The sequence below is a fragment of the Procambarus clarkii genome, chromosome 53, assembly GCF_040958095.1.
Source record: "Procambarus clarkii isolate CNS0578487 chromosome 53, FALCON_Pclarkii_2.0, whole genome shotgun sequence".
In the NCBI taxonomy this organism is placed as follows: Eukaryota; Metazoa; Arthropoda; class Malacostraca; order Decapoda; family Cambaridae; genus Procambarus; species Procambarus clarkii.
This window is the reverse complement of record NC_091202.1, coordinates 28,055,025-28,068,721: the sequence shown is the minus strand read 5'-3', so window position 1 is coordinate 28,068,721 and position 13,697 is coordinate 28,055,025. Positions and strand designations below refer to the sequence as shown.

General features: G+C 35.7%; 1 protein-coding gene across 1 annotated transcript in view; it reads right to left on the bottom strand.

Annotated features, from left to right (window-relative positions):
- Positions 1-11,544, bottom strand: part of LOC138349766 (neuronal acetylcholine receptor subunit alpha-7-like) — a 67,533-nt gene extending 55,989 nt beyond the window's left edge. Inside the window, exon 1 of the mRNA XM_069304848.1 lies at positions 10,863-11,544. Within this exon, the coding sequence (XP_069160949.1) occupies positions 10,863-10,929 (67 nt within the window). The 5' untranslated portion in view covers positions 10,930-11,544. The remainder of the gene's footprint in view (positions 1-10,862) is intronic.
- Positions 11,545-13,697: the final 2,153 nt, after the last annotated feature.

Sequence of the window (13,697 nt, the reverse complement as noted above, 5' to 3'; positions counted from 1 at the left end):
CCTAGGGAGACAGGGTTGAATTAATCTGTTTTCGTACATGCAATGCAGAGGGTTAGTGAGCACTGGTGATGGTGTACTGGCATTGTGATGGTGATGTGGTTAGTATGGTAATGGTGAGTTAGTAACGTAAGAGATGGTGGGTTGGTCACACAGTAACCATCCAATACCGTGTGCTATTATTTACCAATACTAAATTTACATTTACAAGCCCTTGAGCACCAGATACCTTTTTGACCAGGGTGAGATCTAATGCTGCTAATTGAATTAAAACAACACTCGGTGATGTGTGTGTGTGTGAGCTGATCACACTTCACTCCTGCCTATTTGCGAATGTTTTCACAAACGAATGTGTTCACGGTAAAGACTGCCAGTCACGTCGCGTCCACTCGACGCAAAGCTGTCACTCCACACTGCCCCGCAGCTCACAAGTTTTTCTGCCTCTTCTAACTTATGAGGCAAAGGAAAAGAGAAAATGTTATCTCTTGAAGTCAACCGACAATTTCCTCACGGCTGTCTGCATGGCCTTCAGTCTGGCTGCCTTCACGTACGACAGACGTGGTGCTTGTAAATGCATAGTCACAGGATTCGCCTCAAGGCAGTTCCTTCACCCAAAGTGCGCGTCGACAACACTACCGGTGGACCTCTATGCTGTGGAGATATCTGGTCAAATCTCAGGTATACAAGGGGTTATCGCCAGTCATCACCCATTAAAATGCAACTATTCTCTGTTATCTTTCAACCAAATTGTCTTTCAGCAAAGTCACAGCATCCCCCCCTTGAGATGAAGATTTAATTATTTATTCTTCAGATTAGACTTAGCCTCTTCTAATTAGTTGGTTCAGTTTTTAAAGCAATCTTTGCTTTCAAAGGTCTGATCTGATTCTGATCTTTATAATATTCTTAGTGATCGGAGAATACAGCTTCCTGTTTAGAGCTAAATAAAATATTAAATAATAACTAAAATGCAAGGATTTTCTTCCTACCAGTTCTCATTTGATTATTTTATAAGGTACTATCATACTGCGAAATTCAAATGACTAATGAATATATGTATTAAATTTTCATTAGGTATAGTTTTTTCTGTATGGTGAACAGGCAAGGAAAATGTGTTGATATTACCAATTAGTGATCTCGTTATCAATATAAGATAACCCAGCACATCTCAGAGCTTCAGTGAAGGTACACTGAAAGGTATCCAAGACCTCTCCGGATATTTGGGATAAAAACTACCCTCCACATATCTCCAGATGCCAAGGAAAGTTTCCACAAGCTTGAAAAAGTATGTATTTTTTTCTAATCATCTCCACATGCTAAAGAAGATATAAGAATCAACATACCTCCAGATGCTAAGGAAAGTATGACAATCAAAACATATACTGATGTTAAGTAACAGATCCAAGCGCGTCACACGGCCCAAATAAATGTGTGGAAAAGGGTTTAAATCAATGGACTCGGACTAGCACATTAAGATCTACTCCAAGAGGCATCAAAATATTACATGGTAAACAATTAAGACAAAGACAACATCAGAAGGTCTTTCGCTACCAACAACACTTAATAACAACAACAATAATAATATATTAATGATACTAATAATAACTAGAAAGTTACAGCCTTTATTTTTTTTTTAAATTACCATCCATAGGATGAAGTTCAGTCTATTAAATTCCACAAACTATATAGTTTTAATAGTATCTTTTCATGATTATTAATTCTGTGTGACTGTGTCTATTAAGACGAAGTTTGACTTTGTAATTTTACAGCTGAGCTACATTTTACAGCTTTGTAATTTTTACAGCTTTGTAATTTTTACAGCTTTGTAATTTTTACAGCTTTGTAATTTTTACAGCTTTGTAATTTTTACAGCTTCTGTGGACATATTATATTTAGGAAATACATCCTTACTACCTCTCATCACGTTATATGGGCACTTTGGTCTGTCAAACGAGTCTGCTGCGAGGCAAGAATTTCCAACTTCCACATTTATTATACCGTGAGTGAGGTTGTTGACCAGACAAACTGTTTTATGAGATGCCATTATAGCTATAGTGCCAATCACTTTGTCTGAAACGTCTGTGTGGTTGGTCTTCTTCAGGTGCTGCTTGACGTATTGTTCAACCTCGAGGTGTTGCTTGACGTATTGTTCAACCTCGAGGTGCTGCTTGACGTATTGTTCAACCTCGAGGTGCTGCTTGACGTATTGTTCAACCTCGAGGTGTTGCTTGACGTATTGTTCAACCTCGAGGTGCTGCTTGACGTATTGTTCAACCTCGAGGTGCTGCTTGACGTATTGTTCAACCTCGAGGTGCTGCTTGACGTATTGTTCAACCTCGAGGTGCTGCTTGACGTATTGTTCAACCTCGAGGTGCTGCTTGACGTATTGTTCAACCTCGAGGTGTTGCTTGACGTATTGTTCAACCTCGAGGTGCTGCTTGACGTATTGTTCAACCTCGAGGTGCTGCTTGACGTATTGTTCAACCTCGAGGTGCTGCTTGACGTTAGCTAATATCTCTAAGTACTGCAAGTACTTTCTTTATCAAAGTCATTTTAGATAGTTTTGATATACCAGAACAAACAACGTTGTTTAATTTGGCCTAACCTCCTCGAAGTATATTTTGATTTGATTAGCTATACAACTGATTGTCCTACAAGCTGTTTTTGTTGACATTATCTGCAACAATCTAATCGAACCGAAGTTGTGGTTGAGACATTAGATATAGCAAGATAAGAGCTTTTGGCATTATAATATATTTGTAATTATCATTTTTACAGTATTGCTGTAATAGTAAATATTTTACATCTGTGATATAGCTATGCTTATTAAACCTCTATAAGTTCCAACCTGAAGGACACGTATCGTACCTGTCTTGAATTTTTTTTTATGAGAAAAATGTGGACTTTAATTTCGACTTTGCAAAATTTAAGACTATAGAGTTCTGTGTTATATGTTTCCAAAAGCATTTCTCTATCGCGAATTGTAATCAGGCTTCTTTATATAATAAACCCAACTATTGTTCGTTAAAGAGGTATACACAAAAATGATTTTTTACACCGGTAAAATACACCAAAAGGTGTTGAGGCTTTTGGTGTATTTTGGCGCCAGATTAACAACGTTAGGGTGGTGAGAGGCCTCGACTTCACGGTGAGTCGAGAAGTACCTCTCGACTCCCTACTCACACGGTGAGTATCTCTTGACTCACTACTCACACGGTGAGTATCTCTCCCTCTCTCTCTCTTTCATGCTGTTCACCACCGTGGCCCGAGTGCGTCCTTCTGAAGGGGAAGAGAGAGAGCAGTAACGCGGAGACGTCGAGTATTGTGGAGCAGGTTAGAGGGTAACTGAAGGGAGTTGAGTGTGTTTACCCATCACGAGTGTGTCCGGACCCACGTTGATGAAGGGTCTCCGGTGAGCGTGGGTGAGAGGGTCGCTCCCTACGGAAACAAATAACAGTGGAAAAAAAAAATCCCACCCATGAAAAATGTATTTTTTTCAGTTCATGTTTTTTGAGGAAATGAACGGTGAATGTGGGTAACTTTAAGCTTACATTGTGAGTCACTGGGACTCTCACTGTGAGAGTCTCAGTGAATAACGTATAAACGTTGAATCCCAGAATCACTGAAACCACAGAGATCACATTGACTATTGAAACTGCCGAAAACACAACACCTGATAACTGATAACGTGATTATTAAAAAATAGACAACTATATGATATATAACACCAACGATAAGACCTGGTTAGCTGACACCCCGGATTACTACCTCCAGGATCACTCAAACTATGGAGATCACCTGGTTAAAGGCACCTACAAAAACACAGAGAGGATTAAATCAACGGTTAAGACCAGCATATGTAAAATCACCAAGAACGCCGAGATCACAAATTCGCTAAAGAACAGACGTGTAATTGAAACCACGAAGAACACAGGTAAAACTGACACCCTGGAGAATATCACGAATATTGACACCTTTCTCAGCTTTGTTTTTCACTTCTAACGGTAAGAGCTATTCTCTACAAGTTTTCATGTATCACTCAGTAAATCTTGCTTTGCCAGGTCTTGTCTGGGGTTCATTTCTCCGGTCGCCACTTTCTCATCACGGTTCCGTCTTCCATGTAGATGCAAGCATCACCAACTTGCTTCTACATGGGTCGCCGTCTCCCATGTAGAAGCAAGTGGGTGACTCCTGACACGAATTTCCTCCCTCAATCCCGCTCTTTAATTCAGGCGTCTCTACACTAATCAAATTGTCGCTGTGTTTCCTCAGCTCAGGCAAGAGGAAGCCTGTAGCCTCGTTGTCTTAAACAGCCTCCATGGTAGCCTCTCTCCCTTACCTGATCCGCAGCTTCACCAAATATCTTGAATCTTAAGCCACTCGCTGCTTTGTCACAATCCTCTCGTGGTTTCCAGTCATGCAGTTCTTCACATTCGTCACCTATGCAAATAGTGGGACCACAGACGACAGTGTACTTCTTAAAAAAATTGATAAACAGGTCCCAGATATATATCCATGTATCCTATATATAAGCATCGACGATGGAAATGTTCTTATATCTCAAGCGATGCCTAGGAGACTATAATGAACTTCTCAGACTCTTCTTTAAAATACCCCATATGCAATTACATTATTTTATACGATGCTAAGTTTTCATTGTTATGTTCACTCTCACAGGTTGAGAACTTTGAGGAAGTAGATAAGTTCGGTGGGACTTAACAACAGACCAGTTCACTAATATTTACACTTTACGAGGTAATAAATTAAAATATTAAGAATAAGGTGAATAGAAAAGGTAAGAAACTTAATATGTAGTGAAATAACACAAATTCACCATAGAGTATAGGTGGAGCTGCAAAAGAGTCACTCTTTGGACCGAATATGTAAGAATATTAAACCAATACATGTGAAAATTTAACATGATATAAAAATGATAGCTTGCATAGTCAAGGCAGAGCACTACTGATTAACGCCACATGCTATGTAAGGAAAAAGAGGAATGGCCAAATAGGCGTCTTTTAAAGTTCAGTCATCGCCGATAATACACATGAATATGTTAGTGATATATATAACATACGCAATGTTAGCAAAAATGAGAACATGATTCAGACACATTCAAAAATGAGACATTTAGAGCACTCTATACCACAAACGAGAGTGAAACTTGATGTCCATGTGATCACCAAGACATAATGATGATTTTCTTCCACTTAAGGAAGATTTTATTTGAAAGTTTGGCAGGTAAAGGATGGCAACAAGAAGATCAACTCTCATTGCACAAAACTACAACATATACTTTTTTCCAATGCACTTTAACCTTGGAAAGTACACATGTACACATCGACGAGGCAAAGTGCTGAATTTCCATCAACTGTGTGAAGCGACGACATGCAATAATTTAATATAAACGTAATAACAGAACACACTTTAGCAGAGAGGAGAGACATATGCACATTTCTTGGGGATGAAAACCTGAAATGCTCAGCAAATGTCTATTACTGTTATGATACGTTCACTATAAATGTGTATATAATATATATATATACACATTTATAATATATATAATATATATATATATATATATATATATATATATATATATATATATATATATATATATATATATATATATATATATATATATATATACACACAGTTGCTAAGAGTTATTAAAGATTAGAAAATGAATAAATAATTGAGGATGATGGAGGAAGAAATTAAAACCAAATTATGCCCAGATATAATAAGGATCACAATACAAGGGGGAAGCTACAGCACTAGAGCAGGAGGAAGTAGAGGCAATTTGATATAAGTTATGAAAGAGTAGAGTCAAGAAAAGCACTGAAAGGCAACGAGGTAAATCTCGGTTTGTGGCAGGATAAAGTCAGGATATTTCTAATTGCGGGTTTGTCCAGAATAACTTGAGTTGGAATGTACTTATAGTGGGAGTTTATAATGGGGGTATATGTATTTGGGTTGGGTATATATATATATATATATATATATATATATATATATATATATATATATATATATATATATATATATATATATATATATGTATATATATATATATATATATATATATATATATATATATATATATATATATATATATATATATATATATGGGTACAGTATAGCCAGATATATATAAAGAAAGTGTTCATACCCAATACATATTAAGATATTGAAAGTGAAGATTCGTCAGTCCGTCATGGACTATTATCAAGCCATGTGTGTGTAGGATGTAGAAGGGTTGTGACATGTAGGATAACATTCGTAATGGGGTTTATGAAACTGAGTTGCAGGGAAGGGTAGATGACCGTGGGGTTCAGGTGCTGACGTATGGGCTGGGGTTTTCCTCTGCTACGATATTCTCTTTAACTTTTTTCAGGTCTGGACCTCAGTGTAGATAATGAGGCAAAGTCGATGAGACCCACGACTCACTTATCATTTACCTCACTTCTATCCGTGTGTAAATATATATAAATATACCCCCCCCCCATCTTACCATATATGCTTAACACCATGTTTCATTTAAAGGTGTTCCAGGGAGGAACGGAGCGTTTTAGAATACTAACCCTTCAATAATCCAATGTTATAATAAATCAAAGTTAATAATAATATTAACTCTTCGGTAAAGAAAGCAGAGTTTCTTTACCTGATGATTATTGCTTATTAATACATCTTCAGAAGGAATTCATTCTGAAGATGTATTAATATACGAAAGTACTTAAGGAAATTCCTGTTTCAATTCATCCTCCGTGGTCGGACACTCTCATATTATATATATATATATATATATATATATATATATATATATATATATATATATATATATATATATATATACCCAACCCAAATACATATATATATATATATATATATATATATATATATATATATATATATATATATATATATATACCCAACCCAAATACATATATATATATATATATATATATATATATATATATATATATATATATATATATATATATATATATATATATATATATACCCAACCCAAATACATATATATATATATATATATATATATATATATATATATATATATATATATATATATATATATATATATATATATATATACCCAACCCAAATACATATATATATATATATATATATATATATATATATATATATATATATATATATATATATATATATATATATATATATATATATATATATATATATGCGTGTGTTTGCGTGTGTATTTGTGTGTGTGTGTGTGTGTGTGTGTGTGTGTGTGTGTAAAGTACAGTTCTTACAAATTCCCCAATATTCAGGAATAGAACCAATGTTTGTCGCTGGTAAGCCAAGCTTACAGGAATATTTAATATACTACAAGTGAGTTCATTCATACAAACTCAATTTGACATCTGTATGTGATTTGTCCAACAACAACATCCCAGAGCTGGATATTGCAACATAGTTGCCGTCTTTGGCATGCAATAAGCCTTTAATACATCTCATAACATTGTTTTTTGAGTCTAGTCGTACTGAATGTCAACACGTCTTACCTCCGTTACTACCTCGTTATTTCGTTTACAGTCGTATTGCCTTGGGGTCTTAACTCAAGCTTCATTATCTGCACTTTTGTTATCAGTAAGCTGGACAGTGTTTTGTTAATAAACATTTCAGTGCTTGATGTGGGAATGGCCTGATATATAATATATATATATATATATATATATATATATATATATATATATATATATATATATATATATATATATATATATATATATATAAATATATATATATATATATATATATATATATATATATATATATATACTACAAAAATCATAGTCGTTAGACTATGTCGTTAGTCATTAGACAACGGTGACTGGGATGTGTATTAGTAATAGGCTTCTGAAGATTACTTTGAGGAAAGATTGTAGTTTGAGAGATTGTAGCACAGAGCTGAGTAACGCCGTGAGAATATATATCTACAAGTCATTTCAATTTATTATATATTCCAGTTAGCTGGGTTTACCACAGGGGGGAGATTTATGCCTGCTACAATATGTCAAGGAATTCACATAAAACTGTATTTGTTGACGCAAATGTACACACATACACACACACACACACACACACACACACACACACACACACACACACACACACACACACACACACACACACACACACACCACACACACACACACACACATATGCACACACACACACACACCACACACACACACACATGTAGATATGATAGAGCCCAGTAGGCTCAGGAATCTGTACACCAGTTGATTGACAGTTGAGAGGCGGGACCAAAGAGCTAGAGCTCAACCCCCGCAAGCACAAATAGGTGAGTACATACACACACAGCTGGAATTAAACTTCCGAGGATGCACAGGATGGCGAAGAGAAAACTGACAATGGGACTCATGGTTTAAATCATTGTAGATGGTAGATGAAGATGTAGAGAGAAAAAATGTATAGATCCGTCACGAGTGGAGAATTACGCTGTAGCAAATCAACAGATAGAAGTTAGAATAAAAAAAAGACTGAAAAAAAGATCTTAAGGTTACGAGGGAACTCTGTATGAGGCAGAAAGAGGAAATAAGCAGGAGTATGATAGCTAACAAGAACAACAACCAAGGAGGTATACAGTTACGACAGGTAACCTGTGTTGCCAATATGAAAGTAGCTGAGGCTTCACACTTCAATCCCTCCCCCCAACACCTTTCTCCATTCCTCCCAACACCCATTTACCATTCCACCTATCTTCTCTTCCTCACTCCATAACTATTATTTCTGTACCTCACTAATTCCTAATCCACAGCATATATCCAAAGCCTACAAGCCCTTCCCTCCCTCCCTCCCAATCTCCTGTTATCCAATTAGCCACTGTTAACTCACTGCTCTGCAGTCCAATGCTCTCTTCCTCCAACCAAACTGCCAACCTTTTCCATTCCTTCTACACCTGAACTAACCCAGTATCTCATTCCCAAGCTGCCCATACAAAGACCAGAGTATCAATAATAAAAATGTGGTACAGAAATGCTGATGGTATGTCAAACAAAGTGGATAACCTAAAACATAGGAATGGTGCAACAAACCCCCTAATAATAGCAACAGTTCAATCTAAATTAACTGAAATTTTCAATAACGCAATATTCCCATAAATATAGATAAAAAATAGAGAAAAAGAGTAGAGAAGGGGAGGGCGAGTATCACTGCTGTCAAAAAAGATAGCTGCTTTGAAGAGATCCCTGTAGAGGAATATACCAAAAAATGCAGATTGTCACAGAAATAATTTCAGTGGAAGGAAAAAAAGTAACTTTGGCTGTAATTTACAGTCTATCAAAGAATCACAGAAGATCCAGACAAGAATATGAGAATGCAAATTGCGCTTCCATAAATGCAAAGTGTGGCTGAATTATCTCATAGGTTGAGAACAAACCTTCTAGTAATGAGAAAATTACAATCAAGGGCAGACCCACTTGGAATCATTGTATTTGAGAGGGAGGAGATGAAACATGGAGAGCACAACCAATAGAAGATGCAGAAAGAAACTTCTTAACACAACATGTTATGGAGGAAACACGAAAACAAGGCATAGACGACCCTGCAACATTCGACTTAATCTTCACACAGAGCGAAATGGACACTGAGAACATTTAATGTGAAATGCCATTGGGACAAGTGACTGTTGTGTACTAATCTTTGATTATGTAATTGTTATGAAAGCCGTGACAAGTGGAAGAGAAGAGGGGAGGGTAAAACTAGCTCTCCATAAAGTCAAATACCAGGTCAGAAAATTTTTAGAGAAAATACCTTGGGGGAAATAAAATTAAGAGACAAAACAGCACAATGCAAGAAGGACTACATGAAAGAACTTGCCAAAGCAAAGAAGCTGGAAGATTTATACCGCCCCTAAGGGATAAACTAACCATGATAAAAATATGCCCATTGTTTAATAGACAATGTTTCAAAGGTAAAAAAAGAAAGCTACAATAGAGCAAGGAAAAAATACAGGGAGCACACAACAGAGGAGAAACACGACATATATAAATAGGAAAGAGGAATGAATAGAGCAACAATTTTAAGAGCAGCAGAGAGAAGGAGAGAGGAGAGTTGACTACAAAACCATTACACAATGAGTGAAATGTAGATTCCATAATATAAAACAGAATAACAAATTGTGAGTTAACACTAAACCAAATCTGACCATAGAGGCCAAAAAACTAACAGAATCCCATCAGATACACATTAATTACTGGCTGCAGCCGCCGGAAATCAGGCCAAGTTGGTATGTAGTCCAATGTACACAACATAAGTGAACTCAGCCTTAGACTTCTGCATGGACGCAATATCTAAAGATAGATATTCTGAAGACCTTCCAAGATGTATTTAATATACGAAAGTACTTAAGGAAATTTCCTGTTTCATTTTTCCTCCGTGGTCTGACATTGTCGCAATATCTAAAGTAACCCCCTTTCAAAATTCTAAATATTCAGCTATATGCTAATTGACTTGTTCTAGACTCAAGTTGTTCGTATACTGTAATTGAATAGAGAGGTTATTCTCGATATAATTACTAAGCCGGTATTAATATACAGCTCATAGAAGGTATATGAGGATATGATTGAAGCTGAGATAAAGGGACAGAGTGAAGGAATTGTGTCCAAACACTAGGGCTAGAGGGAATCGAACGCCGACCTGCAAGAAGCTAGGCCGACGCAGTACCATGCAGTCCAAGTAGATAGGTCATGGTAAAAAAAATAGGTTTTAGAAGAGCAAATATAATAATAATAATAATAATAATAATAATAATAATAATAATAATAATAATACAAAAGACTTGGATTAGTACTGACCTTTTACACTGAGAGTGATCGCGTAGAGGAGAAAACTGACTCTCCGGAGAGAGGTCACGCGGGGCATCTCGCTATTCCTTCCACTTGGAGGAGGTCACGATGTTTGGCACTGTGGCACTGGAGCTGGGACCCAGGGTTCGGGTTCTTGAGGTGGGTCACGGGGTTGGGCGCTGAATGTGGGTCAGAGTGCATTCAATCGGAAGTGAGTTACACGCCATGGATTGGAGTGTAATCACTCGCTTCTGGTACGAGGTGGATTACAGGATCTGGCAGTCTGGCTTCGTTATCCACCTCCAACGAAGCCTTCATAGACTTGAGCCCTCATGTAGCTAGCTAAAATATGCCTAGCTTTCCTGCTTCCCTAATCTATTTACATCTTTTAGAGAGTAAAAAATTAGCTTAAATCTGTTGTCATTTATTTTCAGTAATACTTGTCATTTTGTTGAGTAAACTATTACACTGCATATCTGTTCATTTTATTTTATAAATTTATTATAACACTTTTTCATTTTTAATTCACACTGCTGAAATATATCGTTCTTCAATCGTTCAAATCAGTAAATAGGACTTTTCCCTTAAATATTTATTTTGTCCCTTCGTTTATTTAAATTTTAGATAAATGATCATTTGTTAACACTTTCTAACAGTTTTACAGATATTCTAATACCAATGCAGTATTTTTTTCCCCATTTTCTGAAAATATAATAAAAACACATCAATGTATATATGTAATACATATAATACATATAATATATATGTATATATAATACATATAATATATAAGTAATACATGGAAGGAATGTAAGCAAAGACAAGTATACCTTATCCAAGTGAACAAAAATGTAAAATACGCTGCAATAAGAAATTGTGGAAGTCATCTCTATCCTCAACTTTAAGTTGAGGATTCAAGTCATAATAATTAAATTGCATCGCAACATTGCCTCACAACAGAGGGGGGGGCTAAAGAGCTAGAGCTCCCTCCTCCGTAGTCACTGATAGGTAAGTCACTGATAGGTAAGCACATTGCCAGCAATCTTGCCATCCTCTTATTTGCCATTTAATTTCGGTCGAGAATTCGCATTTCCGGCCTCTCGGGACGCCCTGTATTTGGCACCTCACTTGCCATTTTTTTACAAGCCATTTCCCCCACTTGGAATTTTTCTTTCTGCTGCACCGACCGCCTGATAGTTCCGCTCTTTGAGGTCTCTCTCTCTCTCTCTTCCTTGGCGCTCTGCCTGGCCACTGCTCCTTCACATCCTCTCTGTGGAACTGCACCTTTACATACTCTGAGTGATACTTCATGCAGGTTGGCGTTCAATTCCCGACCGTCCAAGTGGTTGGGCACCACTTCCCCCCAACCTACCCCCATCGTATCTTAAATCCTTATTCTGAACCCTTCCAAGTTCTATATAGTCGTAATGGCTTGGTGTTTTCCAGTGATATGGCCGTCCCCTGCATGTGAGTGATACTGCTTCATATCCTCTACATTACACCCTTGTTCATATTTTCTATATTGCCGGTATTTCACTATATATATATATATATATATATATATATATATATATATATATATATATATATATATATATATATATATATATATATATATGTCGTACCTAGTAGCCAGAACTCACTTCTCAGCCTACTATGCATGGCCCGATTTGCCTAATAAGCCAAGTTTTCATGAATTAATATATTTTCTCTAAATTTTTTCTTTTGAAATGATAAAGCTACCCATTTCATTATGTATGAGGTCAATTTTTTTTCATTGGAGCTAAAATTAACGTAGATATATGACCGAACCTAACCAACCCTACCTAACCTAACCTACCCTATCTCTATAGGTTAGGTTGGGTTATGTAGCCGAAAAACTTAGGTTAGGTTAGGTTAGGTAGGTTAGGTAGTCGAAAAACAATTAATTCATGAAAACTTGGCTTATTAGGCAAATCGGACCATGCATAGTAGGCTGAGAAGTGAGTTCTGGCTACTAGGTACGACATATATATATATATACATATATATATATATGTATATATATATATATATATATATATATATATACATATATATATATATATATATATATATATATATATATAAATATATATATATATATATAAATTATATATATATATATATATATATATATATATATATATATATATATATATGTATATATATATATATATATATATATATATATATATATATATATATATATATATATATATATATATATATATTATTAAATATGACCGAAAAAGTAAGATTAATAATTCTAACACGAATTTTCTCGATCTTTCTTACGTTTCTTTTCACTGTTGATGGTAATTCAAAAATCAATTCTCCAAAATTCATTTTTTTTTCTAGTCTGACGCGACACTTGAGCGCGTTTCGTAAAACTTATTACATTTTCAAAGACTTTAGTTTACACACACACACACAACTTTAACTGAATAGAGCTTAAACATCTTCGAGTTTTTTATACCTACATTTGGGTGAGGTGACATGTTACAATAGTTTTGGATGAGGTGAAAATAAACTTTTTACACAAGACAGAACACGAAACAATGGGTATTAAAGGTAGGTAACTGCAGAAGGCCAATTTTTATTGGCCCATATTTCTTGATGCTTCTATATTGGAGCGGAGTCTTGAAGTGGGTAGAATATAGTTGTGCATTAATTGGCTGTTGATTGCTGGTGTTGACTTCTTGATGTGTAGTGCCTCGCAGACGTCAAGCCGCCTGCTATCGCTGTATCTATCGATGATTTCTGTGTTGTTTGCTAAGATTTCTCTGGTGATTGTTTAGTTGTGGGAAGAGGCTATATGTTCCT